This window comes from Saccopteryx bilineata, chromosome 2 (genome assembly GCF_036850765.1).
Source record: "Saccopteryx bilineata isolate mSacBil1 chromosome 2, mSacBil1_pri_phased_curated, whole genome shotgun sequence".
Taxonomy (NCBI): Eukaryota; Metazoa; Chordata; class Mammalia; order Chiroptera; family Emballonuridae; genus Saccopteryx; species Saccopteryx bilineata.
Window position 1 is genome coordinate 323,837,296 of NC_089491.1, and position 22,796 is coordinate 323,860,091.

General features: G+C 39.5%; 1 protein-coding gene across 2 annotated transcripts in view; it reads left to right on the top strand.

Moving 5' to 3' along the window:
* The window catches only part of CFTR (CF transmembrane conductance regulator), a 193,768-nt gene extending 181,565 nt beyond the window's left edge, over positions 1-12,203 (top strand). For both annotated transcript variants that reach the window (XM_066262171.1, XM_066262170.1), the window contains exons 25-27: positions 8,380-8,552; positions 9,169-9,274; positions 10,502-12,203. In XM_066262171.1, the coding sequence (XP_066118268.1) occupies positions 8,380-8,552; positions 9,169-9,274; positions 10,502-10,702 (480 nt within the window). In that variant the 3' untranslated portion in view covers positions 10,703-12,203. The remainder of the gene's footprint in view (positions 1-8,379; positions 8,553-9,168; positions 9,275-10,501) is intronic.
* The last annotated feature ends 10,593 nt before the right edge of the window (positions 12,204-22,796 follow it).

The following is a 22,796-nucleotide window of genomic DNA, read 5'->3' on the forward strand; positions in this document are numbered from 1 at the left end:
AAATTACCGCTGATTTTCACTGCCAGAGTTATAGGGACTTCTTTTCCTAGCACTAGAACCTTGGGCTGAAGAACCTGGTGTGGAGCTAAAATCAGTTGTTCTACAGCTGGGACCTCTGCAGCTGAGATATCCCTCCCAATTTTTAACCACCAAATGTGGGTGTTAGACCAGCCTGTTCTTTGTCTCCACTCTTCCTACCAGTCTTGATGTAGCTTCTTCTTTATATACTTAGTTATAGGACTTCTGTTCTTTAGTTAGTTCTCAGTGATGGTTGTTCTGTAATTTAGCTGTAATTTTGATGTGGTTGTGGGAGGAGTTAAGTAGAGCATTTATCTACTCATCCATCTTGATCATCTGTTGTAATATTTTACATTTATACATTTAATGAGCTCGTCCCAGTGCCTGGCCTAAGTAAATATTAGGTATTTTATCATGTTTTCATTTTGTCTTCACCTGGCCATATTTTAAATGTTGTAGTTTGACATAGTCCTAATGTTACTCTTACTGTATTTATTCTCTCTGGCAAATGTTATGTATCTTCTTGGTTCTAACACCTCTGTACTGATGGCTCCCAAATCTGCCTGTTCCCCAAGCTCCTTATCTCACATCTCAGCATGGACAAGCACTTTGTGTCCATGTAAGTGAGTTTCTTATGATCACGACCCACACAATTGTCCTGTGTTCCTAATCCCAGTGAATGGCTTCATCATCCTTCAGTTGCTCAGAAGCAAGACCTGAGACTCCTTCTTGTCTGTTGATTTCTCCAAATGTCAAGTCTTGTCAAGGCTGTCTCCTGCAAATATCTGGAATGTACTCACTTTTATTCATCCCCACCTGACACCACTGTCACTATCATGTGGATTTTTGAAAGGGGCTTCTGGCTGGTTTCCCTTCCTTACAGTTCATTTGGTTCTTTGAAGCTCTGGGTATCTTTCTGATCCATGCATCTGATCTCTTGTGTCTTCCCTTTCTGTGGTTCCTTATCACTCTTTGGACAAAGCCCACACTACTAAAGGTGGTTTACAAGGTCCTTTGTGATTTGATCTCTGCCTGCTTCTCTAAATCACTCTCCAACCTCCCCCACTTACCGTGATCCAGCTATACTGAATGTTTTTGGTTTCTCTAAAACACCATGTGCTTTCTGTTCTCCAGAAGCATCTTCACATGCTGTTCTCTATACCTGGAAAACCCTGCCTGCCCTTCACTGCCTGCTCCTACTCCTCATTCAGGACTCTCCTTACACATTGCTTCTTTCCATAAACCTGCCCTGCTGTTCCAGGTCTGAGGTAGGAGCCCCTTCTAGTGGACCCTATTCCTCTACTGCTTTCATCGCATTCTTCACACAGGCAAGAGAGTTACCTCATAACTTGTCCACGGACCCTACCGGATTGTGGGCTCCTGAAGGACAAGGATGTTGTCTACTCACTGCAGTCTTTCCAGTGCATGGAGTAGTGTTGGCCACGTGCATTGTGTTAAGTAAATATCCATAGACTGAGTGAATGAATGAATGAACGAATGATTTCATTCATTTATTTAAATGAATAAATAAATGATTCCTGTGTAATATATTATGAAAATGGCCTTGTGATGACTACACAACAGGTGTTGCCATTAGCAATGAAGATACTGAGCGTTGGGAAGGCTGAGGGACTGGGCTGAGGTCCTGGTGGATGCAGGGACAGCAGTATCCTTGACTTCTGGTTCACAGGCTCTCACACAGTGACCAGTCTTGGTGTTATTCACAATATAAACAGCAAGTCTGTTGATTTTAGAATAAAGACTGTTTGGTAATTGTTTGCTTATTAGATTACTTATAAAAAAGTTTCCTTTGTTTCACATTGATAGCTAAGTAAATTACTTTAGAGAGCAAGCTAAATAGCAGAAATAGTGGCTTTTTAAGTTAAAATTTTGTCCCGGAAAACCTGAAGAGTAGCTGAAGAGTGTCTAAAGGAGCTGAGAGTGTCTATTTTTATAATTGCCCACTAATGGACCACAATTCCCTTTTTCTGATTTTTTTCATGCTTCCTTGTCACAAGAGCAAACTGTTGCTCCACAAAAACATTCCAGATTACTCCAATAGCAAAAGTCAATATTTTGAAAAAAATGCCTGGCCCTTTACAGACTATGAAATGTTTTTTAGTTTGCTATGCAGTGAGACAAAATTTATTCTTTCTAAGTAAGAGTTTGGAAAGTACATATAAATGATTACTCAACAACATAAAGCTGGCAGATTCTGTTGTCCTAAAGTCCTTTTATCCACAAATTGTTGATGCTTTTGTGCATTTTTAATATAAAGTTAGAATGTTAGAATGAATATTATTAGAAATGTTTAAATTCCAATATTTTTAATTCACCTTTATTTGAACAGAGGTAAGCTAAAATTTGCATTTATTTATTCATGTTTATTTACTTTTTTAAAGAAACTGTTGATTTTTCATCAACCTTATTTTTATTCTGTTTAAAAGTTTGTGAAAGAACAGCTGAAGACCACTCAGTGGTTGTCCCTGTCCACTCAGTGGCCTGACCAGTGGGGGCTGCAGGCCAGTCTTTCATGGTGGGCTGTATTTATTTTTAATCTATTGAAGAATGAATTATGATAATCTTACAAATAACATTATATTAGGAATATGTGTATGTGTATGTATATTTTTTATCTTTATAGCAATTTCCTTTTCAGTCTTTTTTTTCCCCACAGCACTTATCTCTTTGAACAGTAACCTCTCACTTATAATTTGCCCCCTGTCTGGACTGAGGTCCTTCAAGGAAGGGCCTAGTGTTAGTCATCTTTAAATCCCTACATCTGCCATTTTACAAATTCTCGTTGAATTGAATTGAATGAATTCTCGGGTCCTAGTAAGGAATAGATGACTAAGCAGTCATTTCCATCCAAGCACTCAGTCGGCTAACTTAAGACGTTTTTACCACCACATAGAGTTAACAATGACTTTGTATCTTTTTAAAAACAATCACTACTCTTATCTTGCTTCCTCTTTTCTCTCTAAAGCCTATCATAATATCTGACATAAAATAGATAATTAATAAATTTCCTAAGTGTTCGCTGACTTCAAAAGTTAAAGCTTTACTAACTTATGTTGACTTTTCACTCTGAATGTGATTTTAAAAGTTTTTTTAAACATATTTTATAGTGAGTAAAACAGTGAGATAGAAATGTTGCAGAATATACCCTGATTGGTCTGTCTCACTGTCAGTCATTTTTAAAAATTTTGTTCTCTAGCCCTGGCCAGTTGGCTCAGTGGTAGAGCGTCGGCCTGGCGTGCAGAAGTCCCGGGTTCGATTCCCGTCCAGGGCACACAGGAGAAGCACCCATCTGCTTCTCCACCCCCCCCCTCCTTCCTCTCTGTCTCTCTCTTCCCCTCCTGCAGCCAAGGCTCCATTGGAGCAAAGATGGCCCGGGTGCTGGGGATGGCTCCTTGGCCTCTGCCCCAGGTGCTAGAGTGGCTCTGGTCACAACAGAGCGACGCCCTGGAGGGGCAGAGCATCGCCCCCTGGTGGGCAGAGCGTTGCCCCTGGTGGGCGTGCCGGGTGGATCCCGGTCGGGCACATGCAGGAGTCTGTCTGACTGTCTCTCCCCATTTCCAGCTTCAGAAAAATAAAAAATAAAAAAAATAAAAAATTTTGTTCTCTAAACTTTGACACTGATATATGTTAAGTATATACTTATTTACTTGCAGTGAAGAAATAGATTCCTTTGGGAAAAACATATACTTGGCTCAGCTCTTTATCACAGGGAAGTGCAAAGTATCATACAGTGAAGGGGCTTTTCTACCAGGGGCCTGGGAACCAGTCTTTTATTGAACTGAGTCAAAAGGGAGAATACATGCTATGACATTCATACCTTGTTACTAGAAGTATGATATAAATGAATAGAAATGCAGTATTTCTTGCTAACTCACTTCTCGAGGCAACTTGTGAAGGGTAGTGTTTCAGTGACCAGGCCCATGTCCTTCAGATTTCCTAGGCTTCAAAAATGTGAATGGTTTAGGTGCCTACCATGTGCCATACTCTGTGGCAACCTCTTTTCACAGATTATTTCATTTAATTCTCATTACAAGACTTTGAACTCTACATACACCTTTCCTCACTTTTTTCAAGTGAAGTAAATGAGACTTACAGTAATACACTTTACATCAGCAGCTGGTGAGTGGTGGAGTGCAAGTCCAAAGCCAGTTCCGTATGACTTCAGAGATCTAGTCTCTAATCAGTACAATATTTTGCTTTTTTCCTGAAGTGTAATTGACATATATACTGACCAATTATAATAGTTTCAGGTCTACAGCGTAAAATTTGAATAATTGTATATGTTGCAAAATCATTACCACAAAAAAATCTAGTTAATATCCATCCAATCTGTAATTTTTTTGATGGCTAGTTTGACTTAAAAAATATCCTCAAATACTGCTGATTGATCTGAAATAAAATACTGACATATCCGTTGGTGCTAAGGAACTTCTAATTTTATAACTTGATCTTCAAAGAATTTTATAGTCTTAAAGTTGAGAAAAAAGACAGGCAAAGTGACTTGTCTTAAATCACACTCTGTATTGGCAGAGCTAAAACCAGCACTCATTCGTTTATCATTGCCATTCTTCCTTAAGTTGGGGTGTATTTATCCTTCATCTAGACCAGGGGTAGTCAACCTTTTTATACCTACCGCCCACTTTTGTATCTCTGTTAGTAGTAAAATTTTCTAACCGCCCACGGGTTCCACAGTAATGGTGATTTATAAAGTAGGGAAGTAACTTTACTTTATAAAATCTATAAAGTAGAGCTACAGCAAGTTAAAGCATATAATAATAATTACTTACCAAGTACTTTATCCTGGATTTTTGCTAAGTTTGGCAGAATAAATCTTTATAACACAGCTTACTATAGTTAAACCTATCTTTTTTTTTTTTTTTTTTGTATTTTTCTGAAGCTAGAAATGGGGAGAGACAGTCAGACAGACTCCCGCATGCGCCGGACCGGGATCCACCCGGCACGCCCACCAGGGGGCGACGCTTTGCCCACCAGGGGGCGATGTTCTGCCCCTCCGGGGCATCGCTCTGCCGTGACCAGAGCCACTCTAGCACCTGGGGCAGAGGCCAAGGAGCCATCCCCAGCACCCGGGCCATCTTTGCTCCAATGGAGCCTTGGCTGCGGGAGGGGAAGAGAGAGACAGAGAGGAAGGAGAGGGGGAGGGGGGAGAAGCAGATGGGTGCTTCTCCTGTGTGCCCTGGCTGGGAATCGAACCCAGGACTTCTGCACGCCAGGCCGATGCTCTACCACTGAGCCAACCGGCCAGGGCTAAACCTATCTTTTTATTTATACTTTGGTTGCTCTGCTACCACCCACCATGAAAGCTGGAACGCCCACTTGTGGGCGGTAGGGACCAGGTTGACTACCACTGATCTATATCATGCTTGTTTTGTCTGGTCAGCATTCCAGAAGCTCAGTACGTTTTGACGTTCTGTTGAACCAATGAATGAATGAGTTGAGGCTGATAGTGTTGACACTGCGAACACAGAGATAAAAAAGCACATGTCTTCACCCTCAAGAAGCTCACAGTCTGACAGAGGACCTTGCACAAGTAGGATACAGTTAGGTGCCTAGTGCCCTTTCAGAGGTACTCGAAAGGGTATGTCGAGGTATATGGGGACCTACAGTGCTGCTGGAAGTAAGAGTGAAGGGGACTCGATTCTGGAAACCTTAAATGCCACCTGAGGGAGCTCAGTTTTATTCTGTCAGGAAGATATTTAGAACCCATTCAGTAGTGAGTTTTTCATGCTCGCTGACCCCCAGGAGTGACTTTTATTTACAAAAAAAAAAATGAAATTAGTTCCAGTTACAGTTTTATTAATTTAAAATAATGTTTGATAACCAATTTATGGAATCAAGAGCATACATTTGACCTTTTTTTAATGTTGCCTTACATATGTACAATCGTACTCTGGATGGTCAGGAGGCACAAGGACATACATGAACATTCATACTACTCAAAGGGTTAAAACAGAGAAATAAGATTGTCAAACCTGTATTTTTCGAAGGATTCCTGGAATGTGGTAAAATGGCAAATTGACAACTTGGGAATTACAATATGATGCTTAAGAGATCAAGATGGCATCTGCCTTCGAATCCCCATAATAGGATTAGTGAGTAGGAGATTAAAAACTTGCATGGTATTCTTTCTTTAAAATATTTAAAAATGTATATATTTGAACCTTGTATATCTTTTCATACCTTTTTGCTCCTTTACAAAAAGAAGATCTTACTATAAGTGCTGTTTTGTAAACTATATTTTTCACTTAATAATGTATCTTGAAGATCTTAATAAATATGCATTTTAATATTATTTTGAAATAAAAAGGTCCTGTCCAGTGGCTCAGTGGGTAGAGCACTGGCCTGATGTATGGACATCCTGGGTTTGATTCCTGGTCAGGGCACACAGGAGAAACAACCAAATGTTTCTCCTTCCTCCCTTCCCCCTTCTCTCCCTCTTCCCCTCCTTCAGCCAGTCACTCAGTTGGTTCAAGCGTGGCCCTGGACACTGAAGATAGCTAGGTTGGGTTAAACATGTCAGCCTCAGGTGCTAAAAATAACTTGGAACTCGAGCATTGATCCCAGATGGGATTGCCCAATGAATCTGGATCCGGCACATGTGGGCGTCTACCTCACTATCTCCCCTCCTCTCACCAAAAGCAAAAAGAAAAAGAGGAGGAGGAGGAGGAGGAGAAGAGGAATTTAGAAGATGTCTAGAGAGAGAGTTAAGGATTTGAAAAATCATTAGCTTAGCTGTGGTAATCGATGCTCTAAGAATGAATGAGACCTCAAGAAAGTTTGGAGAGCTGGGGTTTAGGAAGACAACTGTTCAGGGGACAGGAAGAGAGAGAGAGTTGACCAATATAATAGATATAAATGGTCACAGATTGTGTGTTTTATCATAAGCCAAGTAATAGATGTTTGAAGAAGAGAAGCCTGTTCTGTGGTGTAAGGCAGGGGAGACAATGGATGCCCAATAATTTTTTGAGATTTCTAGATGACAAAGGGGGTAGATGTTGAATAACAGCTAAAGAAGAGCAAGGAGGCAAGTGAAATGTTTTGCTTCTGTTTTAAGATGGGAGAGACTGTAGCAGGTTTGCAGACTGAAGACAGAAAGAACACAGGCCCTCTAACTCCCCAACCAATGTCCTTTATTCACATTATCAGCTAGTTGGGTCCAAAAGTAGTTTTGTTTGCGTCTTAGGGAATACATCAGGGTAGTCCTCTAATCTTTTCATGTTTACATTCCCGGACATCTCAGAACCTCTTTCCAGAAAGCAGTAAATTTCTCATGGTGAGGTTGCTCTAATGAGAACCTGTCCAGGAAAGGAGTTGCAGGTGCGTTCCATATTGTGGGCACACAGTTGATATTTTCTGAACAAACATGGTGAGGCAGCCATCTCTGAATTCATCATTGGGCTCCCGAATTTCTTAAAGCCATTATCACGTTCTGCCTATATTATAGAGAGTATTGCATCTTACATCCCCTACTAAATCTCAGACTTCCCGAGGCAGGAGACAATTATCTGTATATCTCCAGCTCTCAAAGACTCCATAATATTTGGTAAAAATACACATTAATGCACATTTAGCTGAATAAGTGATAAGAGCCAGGACTCTGGTCATTTTTGTTTTATTTTGAAAGAATGGGTTTCTATAGCTTGTTGACATTTTTAACCTATTTTTTTTCTATCTACTTTATAAAAATAAGTTATTGACCCTAACACAATGCTCATATTCCACCTCAATATCTAAGCACCTTTAAATTTCCTAGTAATATGCACCATCTTAACTTCATGTTTTTTATTTCATACTTTAACCAATTTCTTAAAATCAGTTTTTATGAGTTGAAGAGATGAGTAGCAAGTTGCCATATGTTGTTTTACAAAGTTGCCTCTTTTCTGCCACTTTCCCGCTCTATTATGACAGAGAATGGAAGGTAGTGTAAAAGAACTGGTTGTGTTAGAGGATACAGCTCTGTTCTCTATGTGTTATTTGTTCTTGCATGTAGTCAGCTGTGTTGTAATTATTTGTGTAACTCTTCATAAACCCTGATCCTTCCAGGGGCCATGTGCTATTGATCATTTCTTCAAACCCAGTTGGAACACCTAGCATATAACTGGCACTCATTGAAAACTTCCTGAATGAAACAAGTCATAGATTGATCTTTTAGAGATGTGAAGACTATGCAGATTAGACTTTTGTTCAATCCCACTTGACTAGTGGGAGTGGTGGGCGATCGACATGAAACGTAAACTTTTAGAACTCGTAGGAGTATGTTTAACCTGGTGGTTTCTGAACTGCCCTTTGGAAGCACAGTGTTCTCCCTCTGTTTTGCTGCAGGTTGGACTCAGATCTGTGATTGAGCAGTTTCCTGGGAAGCTCGATTTTGTCCTCTTGGATGGGGGTTTTGTCCTGAGCCACGGCCACAAGCAGTTGGTGTGCTTGGCCAGATCTGTACTCAGCAAGGCAAAGATCTTGCTGCTTGATGAACCCAGTGCTCATTTGGATCCAATGTGAGTTTTCGAATCCCTGCTATTGAGTAACAAGTGGGAGCCGAATCATTGAACCCTACTTCACATTGACACAAATTTCCATTAAGCTGTCACGTCTGCAAGTGGAGGAGCCTCCTTTAGATAGGAAATAGTTGCCCTGTGGAAAAGTCACCGTTTGACGTGAGCAGAAGTGCTTGTTTCCTAGTGTAAGAACCTTGTGGTCTCTTCTGAGTCTAATTTTGGAATTTCATACAAACTTTCCCTTTTGTCAACACATGATGAAATATTCAGTTACATTGGCCTAATCTGATTCTTATGATTTGCCTTTCTGTTCCATTTATACGTTTTGAAGTGTTTATCGTATAAAAGAACTAGTGATTCTACATAATGAAAACAATATACCTCTGTGAAATTTTCTTCAAAATATTTGTCTTTTTTATTGGTGAACATTTAGAATCTACTCCATGATTGGAAAGCTGATTGTGGCTTACTTTACATCACAGTTATGTGAAAAGTACTTACAGAAAGATAAGTAATTTAAAGGACTAAATTGATAGGAAGTAGGGGTGGTATCAAGGATAAATGCAGATTATTGGTGTCCTGTGACGTTATATGAAGTATTTTCTTTCTTTTCTAGAACGTATCAAATCATTCGAAGAACCCTAAAACAAGCGTTTGCTGATTGCACAGTGATCCTCTCTGAACACAGGATAGAAGCAATGTTGGAATGTCAGCGATTTTTGGTGAGTGGTTATAATTGACTTAAGACCTCATTTCTCCTTTAATTCTTGATAACAACCTTGTCTGTATTGTTTCTGCAAATCACAGGATTGTACAAGTACTTCCTTAAAACATCTGGTGTAGCCATTTACCTCGACCCAAAATACTTGCACAAGTCTCTTAGTTTGATCTGAGCTATGAAGTGAGGTTGGAATTCAGTCAGTCTGAAAGAACAACATATTACTAAGCCACATTCATAAATTGAAACATCTATACTTTTTGAATCCTTTATTTGGGGATCAAGTCAGAAGAATGACTTAAGTCCTGATGCTTTTAATAACTAAAGCTCCCTTGGACGGGGTCCAGGACAGGCCTGGGCTGTCTTGCATCTCATGTCTAGTTAATGTGATAGTTGAAAGACTTGTTTCATTCTCCTCATCATAACTTGAAGCTCAGGTGAGCACCCCTCCCAATCACTTCTTCACTGTGCTTTCAAAACTGTCACAGTCTTTCAGGCGGTGTTTACAGATTCTCTCAGGTTTAGTCACAAGGAAGTTCTCGGGATGATATATCACGTCATTTCCCTTAAGACTTTTGAGTTTCCTGGAGGTGAATTTTTTTGTTTTTTGTTTTTTTTTTATGGAAGGATCATTATTACCATTATTACTAAGCTTCAGGTGAAAAATTAGAGGACTAATTCACAAGCTGTTGCCCTCATGGTCAGATTCATGAGCTTGGATAAAGCCTTTCTATGCTCTGGCCTTGGGTTTGCTCAACTTGAACATATAAAGGAGGCGTAGTAAACTCCAGTATACCCAGGTCAATTCGGACTTGTTAACCTTCAAATCCTCTGTTGAAGAGGCTCAACTATCGTGCTGTGGACTTCCACTCATTTTTAAGGTAATATAGAAGAATTCTAACACAGATCATTCTGGTTTACAAAGCACCCTTAATTCCTCGAACGTTCTCTGAAGAAGTCCATTGCTCAGTACAATCCTAATTTAAGAAAATAACCTTCCAGCTGCTAAGTAGAAAGTTACAGTTAATTTCAAAGATAATAGACGCTCAGTAAAGCAAGAAGAGGAGAAGGGTTGAACAGCGGAGGGAGGTCTTCCTGGCTTTTAAGACCTCAAGATTCTGGACACTGTTTTCCTTTGGCTTTTGTTCTCTCTGAGCATGTTCTAGTTTCTGTCCTTGCTCGGGTCCACCCTGCCTTCTGTCCCCAGTCTCACTGACAGCCACTTCCCTAGGTCATAGAGGAGAACAGAGTGCGGCAGTATGATTCCATCCAGAAACTGCTGAGTGAGAAGAGCCTTTTCCAGCAAGCCATGAGCCCCTGGGACCGACTGAAGCTCCTGCCCCACCGGGACTCCAGCAAGCACAAGTCTCGCTCCCAAATCACTGCTCTGACGGAGGAGACGGAAGAGGAGGTGCAAGAGACCAGGCTTTAGAAAGCAATCCCATCGTCCGCATGGACCTTACTGGTGGAGCCATAGGAGACAATGGTTTATGCCTCAGAAAACAAGCATGAATTATTTTTAAAAAAGAAATATTTCAGTAAGGGAAATTAAGGGCATTCATATAGGTCTGGATAAATGACTTTCTGGCAATGGTCAAATTGAGTGAAAGGTACTTCAAATCCTTGAAGATTTACCACTTGCTTTTGCAAACCAGATTTTCCTGAAAACTTTCCCCCTTTCGTAGTCATTGGAAAGGTGGCTGTAATTGTCAGCCGGCTTGATTGTTCAACTTATTATTTAGTGAAATGTATTGATTTGTATTATTGGAGAGCTGTAATCATATTATTTAGAAACTTTAGTGGTTTCAATTCCTTTTTCCCTACTCTTTCCAAGATATTTCAAAATACAACTGTACAGTCTGATAAGTATTCAGACTGTCCCACTTCCAAGCTAGTAATAGAATACTGTGAGAACAACAAAGGAGCACATCAAAATATAGTACCATGCAACATCTAAGTATCAGGAGAGAGAACTTCCTGAATCCCGCAAATCAGGGTTATTACCATTTTGTTCTACCAAAAATCCAAATAATTCAGATAATCTGAATACATCCCTTACCTGGAAAAAGGGCTGTTACAGTCCCATGTAGGGGACAGGAGAGGTCCCTTCATGTGGAAGTCGACATGCCTTTCCCCAGCTTCCAGAAGGCAAGAGGCTCGTAGGCCTCTGACCTGAAGGTAGACTGAGAAAGTGCTTTAATGCAAATCAGTGCAGGAAAACCCTTCTTCTCACAGAAGCTCCGGGTAGTGAATACACAGGCAGCTAAAGCATGAGGGCTGCAAGTATACGTACCTGAAATCTGAAAATCTAGGTATACGCGGGTGATGTCGTGTGTTTTCAGACTCACTCTGTGCACTTCATACTTAGATGCTGAGTGGGAGAGATAATGGGAGACACACTGAAGAAGAATCAATCGTGAATTCGTTTTATATGCTTCCGTTTTATAACTCTGTGATGCAAATGAAATTTTCTGTAGGAAATAGTATTTATTTTTAAATGTTTCAAACTTGGATATAAGTGGCTGTATTTTAAGAATAACAATATTATGAATTGTATTTGTATAAAAATTTTTATATTTGAAAATTTGACTTTTAGTGGCACTATTTTTATGATACTATTATGTTAAAACAAGGGGTATATTAGGGTGATGTTGACCAGGGGTTATGAATTACCTTGAAGGCATGGAGAGAAGCATTAGGGCACACAGAGCTGTTGCACACATCTGGATAAGTGTGTCCAGCACACAGGTGACCTCTTAGTTGCGGCTCTAGAGAAAGTTGTGCCGCAATATCTGACTACTCCTATCAAGGACACACTGCCTTTCAACTCCAGACTAACCCTAAAGATTGTATTGTATTTATTACCGTAAGAAAATATCACTTGTCAATAAAATCCACGTATATGTGTGGAACCTAGCTGTTTTCAGATGTGTCATTGATCATGTGTCATAGATCTCTTCAGTCTCTAAGGATCACAGAACACAAACCATGAAACTTCCTTTAGATATAGCTTCCTAAGAATCCCACATGAATTAAGACACTCTTTAAAACAACTCTTCCTTTTTAAAATTGTGGTAAAATATGCATAACCTAGAATTTACCATGTTACCCTTTTTAGGTGTACGGTTCAGTGGCCTTAAGTGTTCACATTATTGTAGAACCATCATTACCATCCATTCAGAGATCTTTTTTTTAATCTTGCAAAACTGAAATTCTGTAAGCATTACACAAAACCTTCCCACTTCCCCCTTTCCTCAGCCTCTATCAATGACGATTCTACCTATCTCTGTGATTTTGACTATTTTAAGAACCTCAGAGGAGTGGATTCTTAGAGTTTCTGTCCTATGACTAGTTTATTTCACTTAGCACAATTTCTTTAAGATTCACCCGTGTTGTAACATGTGTCAGAATTTTCTTCCTTTTTAAGACCAGAATAATATGCCACTGTGTGCATCTCCCTCGTTTTGTTTGTCCATTCACTTGCCGATGCCCACTTAGGTTGCTTTCACCTTTTAATTATGTTGAATAATGCTTTTATAAACACAGGTATACACGTAACATTTTGTGTCCCTGCTGTCATGAGTTAGGACACTTTTCAAATTAATTTTGTTTTAAAATAGAGGCTTATAGGACAACCGAAAACGTTCTACAAGGGTTCTTTATTTGTTGAAAGCTTATTCAAATAGTGACAGTCATCTGATAACTCTTGGTAAGTGAGCAAAGCTCATCAAGGGAAATAGCATATCTGCAAAAAACTTGGGTGGCTTTTCTTTGCCCCAAATCTGTTTTTAGTTTGTGCAGCTTCTTTGGTCCCATTTCTTCCTTGCAGTTTTTCTTTTTCTCTGTAGTCGCTGATGCCTTTATGGCTTTAGGGAGGGGGTGTTTGGGAGCTGTCGGTGGGGTGGGCGCGCATCATCGTCGGTCACCAGCTCCTGGTGGCAGAGGGCATTGGCCCTGTGGATGACAGTCCCGTAATATTCTTGAGGGTCCTGTGCTGCTCAGGGTGACTCAGGAGCCCTTGATGGTGGCCTGCATGTAGGAGGTAGCCAGTTTTCTCTGGCCAGACTTCTACTTCTGGATGGTCACCACACCTTTGCCAGTGGGCCGCGGGCCCCACGCCCACTGTCCTGCGGTGAACCAGCCCCTTGTAGCTGAAGGAGTTGCGGGCCTTCAAGAGGATGGAGTCAGCGTTGTATGTCTGTTTGTTCCTCTTGATCGGGAAGCTGGAGCAGCTCCCCACCACCATCGCAGGTGGGCTGAATGTGGACAGTGGGCCCAACAGTGTCAAGCCCTCACACCTGTCTACTTATTTGGAGAGATTTGCTTTTACGTGTGACCCCCAAGAGGGCAATCAGAGCATACTCTAATCAAATTCTAATTTCTTGTTAAAAAATTAATGAACTTTTGGAGGGCATTTTTAAGGTCACAGCAAAACTGGGCAGAAAGTACAATGTCCCCATAGACCCCTGTCCCCCTGCCCCCATGCACAGCCTCTGCCACTGCCAACATCCCGTTCCAGAGTGGCACATGTGTTCCAATCAACATGTCATTGTCACCAAAGGCCATGGTTTATATGAAGTTCCATCAGTTTTTCCTTGTGTGTTTTTGTGTGTATCTTCACCCCTGCTGTCAAGCGCATACACATTAAGGAATGTTGTGCCTTCTTGGAGTATATTGACCACTTTATAATTATATAACAGCCTTATTTTTCTCTAATAACTTTCCTTACTCTGAAATCATCTCATCTGAAATTAACATAGGCATTCCCTTTACTTTAGATTAATGTTAACATGGCGTAACCTTCTCCATACTTTTACTTTTAACTCTGTGTGTCTTTATATCTAAAGTAGTTTCTTAAAGGTAACCTATAATTGGGTCTTGGTTTTTTTATCCACTCTGACAATCTCTGTCTTTCAATTGGTGTTTAGATAATCTAGAATGATTTTTTATATAGTTCTATTATATCTGTTACTGTTTTCTATTTGTTGCCCTTGTTCTTTGTTTCTCTTTTGACTGCTACATTTTTGTGTGGTTTTAATTGAATTTTTTATGATCTTATTTTCTCTTCTTTCTTAGCATATCAATTATATATTTTTCTTTTTTTAACTTTCTAATATTTTTTAATGGTTGCTCTAGAGTTTGCAATATACATTTACAACTAATCCAACTCCCTTTAAATAACACTATAATACTGTATGGGCATACCTTATAACAACAACCTTGTAAATACCTTATAATAAAAAAAAGTGTTCTTTATTCTTCCCTCCTGTCTTTTATATCATTGATGTCATTTATTTCATGCAGGCATAAACATATGTAAGGATATTTTTATATATGATATACATAATAAAATACATTGTTGCTATTACTTATTAAACAAGCTATAATCTATTCAATTAGGTAAGAATAAGATAAATAGCCCTGGCTGGATAGCTCAGTTGGTTAGAGCATCATCTCAAAGCGCTGAGGTTGCTGATTCGATCCCTGGTCAGGGCACATACAGGGACACACAGATGTTCCTGTTTATTTCTCTCCACCCCTTTCTCTCCCTACTTCTCTTCCTAAAAATCAATGAATAAAAAAATTGTAATTAAAAAAAGAATAAGCCCTGGCCGGTTGTCTCAGTGGTAGAGTGTTGGCCTGGTGTGCAGGAGTCCGGGGTTCGATTCCCGGCCAGGGCACACAGGAGAAGCGCCCATCTGCTTCTCCACCCCTTCCCCTCTCCTTCCTCTCTGTCTCTCTCTTCCCTTCCCGCAGCCAAGATTCCATTGGAGCAAAGGTGGCCCCGAGCACTGAGGATGGCTCTGTGGCCTCTGCTTCAGGTGCTAGAATAGCTCTGATTGCAACATAGCAACCCCCCAGATGGGCAGAGCATTGCCCCCTGGTGGGCGTGCCGGGTGGATCCTGGTCGGGCACATGCGGGAGTCTGTCTGACTGCCTCCCCGTTTCCAACTTCAGAAAAATACAAAAAAAAAAAAAAAAAAAAAAAAAAAAGAATAAGAAAAATAAAAATTTTAATTTTACTTTCATATGTTAATTCTCAGGTGCTTTCTCTTTATATAGATCTGTGTTTCCAACTTAAATAAATTTCCTTCTCTCTGAAGACCTTCTGTTAACATTTCTTGCTAAGTAGGTCTTCTCGCAACAAATTTCCTCCATTTTTGTTTGCCTGAGACTGTGTTTACTTCTCTTTCTCTTTTGTGAGTTGATTTCACTTTTGTAAGGTACTGAGTCCTAAGTTGGTGAGGTTTATTTCCCTTTTAACACTTTAAATATTTCACTCTTTTTGCCTCCATAGTTTCTGAAGATTAATAGGATATAATTCTTATTATTTTTTTCTCCTCAGTAAGTAGGTGGATTCCCCATCAGTGGCTTATTTTTTCTTCATTTTTTTTCCATTTCATTTGATTTTCTGTTGTTGGAATATGATATGCCTAGGCATAGTATTTTATTGTTGTTTGTTTTGCATTTATCTTGCTTAGTGTTCTCTGAGCTTCCTGAATATCTGGGTTTGGTGTCCGACATTAATTTGGGAAAATTCTCAGTCATTTTGCTTCAAATATTTCTTTCTTTCTTTTTTATTTCTCTTTCTTCTCCTGGTATTCCCATTTTAGATCTACTATGCCCTTTGTGGTTGTCCCACAGTTCTTGTATATTCAGAGGTATTTTTTTGTGTGTCTTTTTTTCTCTTTGTTTTTCGGTTTAGAGGTGTCTATTATCGTATACTCAGGTGCAGGAATTCTGTCCTTAGCTGTGTTCAGTCTAGTAATAATGAGCTCATCACAAGCATTCTTCATTTCTCTTAGAGTGTTTTTTTATCTCTAGCATGTGTTTTTGATTCTTTATTAAAATTTCCATCTCTCTGCTTACATTATCCACCTGTCTTTGTATTGTGTCTACTTTTTTCCAATATAACCATTAGCATATTGTTCATAGTTTTTATGCATTCCTGGTCCAATAATTCCAACATCCCTGGCATATCTGAGTCTGCTTCTGATGCTTGTTTAGTTTATTCAAACAGTATATTTTGCCTTTTAAAATGCTTTATAGTTTTCTGTTAAAAGGTGGGCATGATGTAATGGGAAAAGGGACCTGGGGTAATTATGCCTTTTGTATTGTTCGTGTATATGCGTGTATGAGAAGCAAGCATTCTGTAGTCCTCTGCCAGGTCCAGTCTCCCGGTGAGCCTGTGCCCTTGGACCAGCGCTTCTCAGCTTCTCTCTCCCTCCTCTTAGATGCAACAGCACGGCTAGAGGTGGCTGGCATTGGCTATTCCCCTTTACCCAGGTACACTAGACTATGGTCAAATAGTCTCTCCTGAGTGTAAGACTTGCTGCCCTAGGTATATTTCAAAATGATTCTTTTTCTCCTCCTCCTGCTGAAATTCTGAAGGAATTTTCACTGATCTTTGCTATGAGTACCTATTATAGCTCCTGAAGGTAACACTTGTGAAAGTAAGGGACCCCTGCCGTGGTGCCTGGGTGCCTGGGAGGGGTCCTGTCTTGGGCTTATCCACACCGCGCCTCTAGCACTTCCTCGGCTGCTCTTCGGGCTGCCCTACCCACACCGCGCCTCCAGCGCCTCCTCGGCTGCTGTTCGGGCTGTCCGACCCACACCGTGCCTCTAGCACCTCCTGGGCTGTTCGGGCTGTCCTACCCACACCGCGCCTCTAGCACCTCCTCGGCTGCTGTTCGGGCTGTCCGACCCCAGCACTGGATCCCAAGGACATGTCTGCTAGGTGGTTCCTACTCAGGTCCCTTGTGACTCTCTGTATCTGCCTGTCACTCCAGTTTGGTGGGGGAGGGCACCAGTTTGCCTTGTGGCTTTACTTCCCTGACACATCTCTGAAGTGTTGATTTTTCAGTTTGCTCAACTTTTTTTACTTATTGTTCGGTTGGAGTGGAGACTTCTCAACTTCTTCATGCCAGATCAGAAACCGGCAGTCTTTCATCTGGAGTTAAAAAAACAAAAAAGGAAGAAGAACTTTGCAAAGGTGGAAGGAGTCAACTGCCAACTAAATGTGACAAAAGAAGCCCTAGTTCTGGACGGCCCCTAAGAGGGAGACACTGAGACAGAAGAGCAACTCGTGTTGGGCACCAAGCTCCCTTGCTCGTGTTAACACTTTGTTTTTCTTCATATCAATTTTTCCCTCTTCTTTTCTAATTAAAAAAATAAACTATTTTGCCTACAGACTTCATATTTTTGTCTGTCTGTCTCTTGAGATCTGAGTGTTCCTTGTCTCAGGCAGGCGCAGCCCCGCCCAACACAGTTTCTTCACTGATTTCTCAGACCTTCACTTTGTTCTTCCTCATTGTGAGGAGAAAAAGCTCAAGCTTGAAAACAGTACATTTCCTTCCAGTAATCAGGGACCTTCCAGGATTGGGAAATTGCTACGTATTAGAGTGAAAAGCTAATAAAACCCCCAATGTAAATATTTTAGCAGTTTGCTAAAGAAAGAACCTCAAATACTATGTGGAAGACAATTTAGAAGGAGGTTTCAAGTGTTCAGTATAGAAACCTGTTTGACTTGTTAAAACAGGTATGGAGAATCACAATTCCATATTAAAAGATACAATGAGAAAAAAACGATAAATCCAAGACAAAACCTCAGGGCATGAGAACTCCAAATCAATGGATTGGGCATTATAAACTGCTCGCAGTATGCAGAGCCGGAGACCCAGTGACTATTTGTCAGCTGACAGGGAGCTGGGGAATCAGGATCTATGTACTATACTTTCTCAGAGAGGGGAGAATTCTTGGAAGAAGTTTAGTGTTATTGCTTAATTTGTTAGACTAGAAGTACTCACTTTCTTTTTAATAATTTATTTTCTCTAGTTGTAAAATGATATACTGAATTTGTTTGAGTGAATGCGGTAATGTTGGTCTTTGATTTCATGTAGTAAAATGAATTAATGAAACAACAATGCTAAAAAAAAGAAGATAAAGAAGGAGAAGGAGAAGAAAGCCTGACTAGGCAGTGGCACAGTGGATAGAGTGTCAGACTGAAACACAGAGGACTCAGGTTTGAATCCTCGAGGTCTCCAGCTTGAGTGTGGGCTCATCCGACATGAGTGCGGGTTCACCAGCTTGAGCGCAGTGGGGGCGGGGAGAGTTGCTGGCTTGAGCCTGGGATCATAGACATGACCCTATGGTCACTGGCTTGAGCTCAGGATCACTGGCTTGAACAAAGAGTCACTGGTTTGGCTGGAGCCCCCCTAGGTCAAGGCACATATGAGAAAATAATCAATGAACACCTAAGGTGCTGCAACAAAAAATTAATGCCCCTCTCTCTCTCTTTCGCTAAAAAAACAACAAAAACAATGCTAAATTGTTATTTGTATAAAAAGTTAAGACTATTTATTGTACATCATCCATTCATCAAAGTACAAAATATGTACAGAAAATACAGATTGACCTTCCAGAACTGCCCCCTTGTGGAGATATTGTTTTATTGTTAAGGTAACTGACTTCCAGAAAAAACACATATGCCAACCACGGAAAAGAGTACAGAGACTCACACACCAACTTAAATGAATTTCCAACACATGTTCTCCTCAGCCATTGTGAATATTGGAAAATAATCATGAGTAGTTTTGGGAGTAAAAACCCCTTATTATCTTTATTATCTATCCTCTTTCCCATTCAGCTTTTACACTGACAATAATAGAAAGAATGATCTTTTATTGTCAGGAATGACAGGTGTGCTGAGAAATGGAACTAAAATTGAATTGTACTCTGACCAAAATTGGCACAAAGACTTAAAAAATACAAAAAGATACATTGCAATGAACACCTATAAAATTAATGTTGTCATTTACCAAAAATTGTAACACAAAGAAGCTTTTTTTTCTGTTTTATTAAAAAGAAAAAGGGCAATACAGAGAATAGAATGGTGGTTACTAGGGCCTTGGGATTGGGGGAAACAGGGAGATGTCAAAGGTCACAAACTTCCAGTTTTAAGGTGAATAAGTTTTGGGCATCTAATGTACATTGTAGTGATTATACTTAATGCTGTGTTATGTACTTGAAAATCATTAAGAGAGTGAATATTATGTTCTCACCATTAAAAAAAGCAATGGTAATTCTATGATATGATGGAGGTGTTAGCTAATGCTACAGTGGGAATCATTTGTAATATATAAGTGTATGAAATCAACATGCTGTACAGCTTAACTTACACAGTGTGCTTTGTCAATTATATCTCAATAAAGCTGAAACATTAAACAAATGGTTTACATAAGACCAAGATACTTAGACACAATTGATTGCTTGGCCATAATTGTTTGTCAAAGTCCTTTAATAAAAAGCAGCCTATTTGCCAATCAACCATTTCTCTTCCCCTCTGACCCTTCTCTAGTAGCAGATCCAAGGGGCTAATAATATCCTAAAGGAAAAGTTGTGTGAAACAAATTTGTGATCATCGGCAATTTTATTGTTAGGAAGGAATTCTCATTTTTATTTCCTCTTCTGTTCCATTTAGGTTGGATACTCCAGGGTCCTTGAGGAGGCAAAGCAGGAACCAGAGTGTCCTTGCACAGTGCCTTCTTACTTGCGAACCCACCCCAGGCATTTGCACTTGAACCTGGCAATATTGCCTGGCTAGTCTGGGGCCAGGGAACCACAGATGTAAAATTAAATATTGCCAAAAAACATTGGATGACTATTACATTATTTTACATTTCCTAGTCAATTTAAGCATTTGAATTTTTTTTTTTGCAAATTTCAAATATATACAAAAGTAAACATATATAGAATAAACTTCACATCCCTATCACTGAACTTCAGAAGTTATCAGTTAAAGGCCAATTTACTTTATCTATGCTTCCTTGCACTTCCCTAGTACATTATTTTGAGCAAATCCCAGACATATAAGAGTAGCTGTATATATCTCTAAAAGACAAAGACTTTCTTCTTCCTCTTTTTCTTAAATTATGTAGTTATTTCAATTTATTGTGTTTACATAGATTCAAGTGTCCCACTGAATACATCTCCCCCACCTCCGTGTTTCCCTCAACCTCCCCCCTACGCCTTCCCCCTTCCCTCCAGGATTTGCTTTCCTGCTCTCTATAACTCAGTGTTATGTATATATAATTTCAACAATCTCTTTCTCTTCTCTGATCCCATCCTCTCATCCCTTTTCCCTCTGTCCCCTTTCCCTCTGGTCCCTTTGATCCCGCCTCTGTCTCTATTCTGCTCCTCAGTTCACATTGTTCATTGGATTCCTCAAATGAGTGAGGTCATATGATATTTTTCTTTCTCTGCCTGGCTTATTTCACTTAGCATAATAGTTTCCAGGTCCATCTATATTGTCGCAAAAGGTAAGATTTCCTTCTTCCTCACGGCCGCATAGTATGTACCACAGCTTTTCTCCTTCCTCTTTTTAAAAAACATATCCACATTGCCATTGTCACAAGTAAAAAAGAAAAAATCTTTACTATCCTCAAATATTTTTATTTAGAAAATTAAATTGAATGGGGTGACATTGATCAATGAAAGTACATAGGTTTCAAGTAAATATTTCTATAGGGTTTGAACTGTTATGTTGTGTGCCCATCACCCAAAGTCAAATCATTTTCTGTCACTATATTTTATATTATATATATATGTGTGTATATATATATATATATATTTTAAAAACTGTGATTATTCCATGGCCTTAAAAAATTAAACAATTAAACATTAAAAACATTGCTGCTTATAAATATATAAGAAAATGAAAAGGCTAGTAAAACTATTTAATACACTAAGGAACATTGAAAAAGTGTTTTATTTTTCTGTAAAATAAAACACTTTATTTATCAAGTGATACTTATCAAGAATAGTTTGAACAATGCTTATACAACTTCCAATCTGAAGAGAACATCTCTCCTATGTCTTGTCAAGCTGCCATACCTGTTTAGTTTGGACCAGATTCCAGTATTTTATCCGTTGTGGTTCCAATGTGATAAAAACTCTTGGAGAACGGTTTTAATGGAAAGGTTTTGCTGATGTCACTTCTGCCGGGAACATCTTTGTCTTTCTGTCACAACCATGTTTTTTGTTTATGTCTCTAAGTTTGCTTTCACCAATGGCCTCAGTGTCAGTGTTTTCACTGTCTGTTCTCACTTCTATAACTCCTTTTCTATTCAATTTGGGAGCTTGTTTGGAGCTTCCAGCAGGGGAGCACAACTATTGGTATACCTTTGACTAAAGAACTCCTCTGCTCTAGTGGGAAAAGTCCTCTTCCATCATTAGGAGGGATGCACATAGAGCGGTGAGGGAAGAAGATCAGCCAAATCAACTGGGGCAATCAGTGGGGGCAATCAGTGGGGTGACAAGTGTCTCAATCAGATCACCCTCACATCCTCAATTTGAATTTCACTTCCAACATCATCACTTCGTGTTTTGGGGGGCATTTTTCATCTTTGTTGGCCAATTCCTTCTTTTGATTCTGTTTTTGCAAAATGCCATGCTTATCACTGAGATAAGGAGGTAACACAACTACACACTCCTAATACTTTGCTACTTATGAGTGTACTGGATAACAGCTGCACAGTGACCGCTCACCAACACACTTTGAAAGAAGTGACATGATTTGTCACTGCGCATGATGCAAATCCATTCTCTCTGGAGTGATTTGTGGATAGAAGAGCTGGGAGCAACATTTGTACTTCATGCCATTATTCACAGTTAAAATACTGCGGTAACTGAAACTTGAACTATGTTGCTGAGGGACTGGTATTGTTTAGCTAACCCATGGTAACACATTTGTTAATATTGGAACAGTACAAAACAAGGCCTGCCTGTAGTTTGCTTGAATCAGAATTCAAATAAGGTTCATATATTGCTATGGGTTCATATATGTATATATATCTTAAGTTCCTTTACAGACTCTCCCTCCATTATTTTAAATGTAATTTAATGATGAAAGGAACTGGTTGATCCTTTGCAGATTCCCAGTCTGGATTTTTATTTTCATTTCCATGGTGTTTTAAGTAGTTTCTGTCCTCCATATTTCCTATAACCTGGCAGTTGAATACAAAGTCTTCCTCTAGTTGGCTTCTGAGCCGTTTTAAAGCACCTTAAAGGTTTGGATGGTTTCTTTGCATTTTGTTATAACAAGATATTTTGAGATCACTTGCTTACATGCTAAGTTAACTTACAGACATGGAATTGACCACTTCTTCAAGGAGCCTTCGTTACTTTTAGTTAAAAATGGTATTTGAAGACCAAATTTTGGTCGCTAACGTTGCTCATTGATGCTGAATTGGTCATTGGATTGGTTTTTCCAGTGGATTAAGCAAAGAAATAGATAAACATATAATGAATTTGGACTGAGAAAAGAAATACATCTCTATTTCTCTATTTCTATGTCTATATTTATATTTATAGTTCTATCTATTCCTATATCTACTAGAGTGGAAATATGTCAGAAGTTCATAATAAACTTACAATTCAAACTCAAGACTACAGGGCTTTTACTTACCCTATTTTATCTCATATCTGTGCTTTCTCTCATGACAGGAATCCAACTTCTCAACAACACA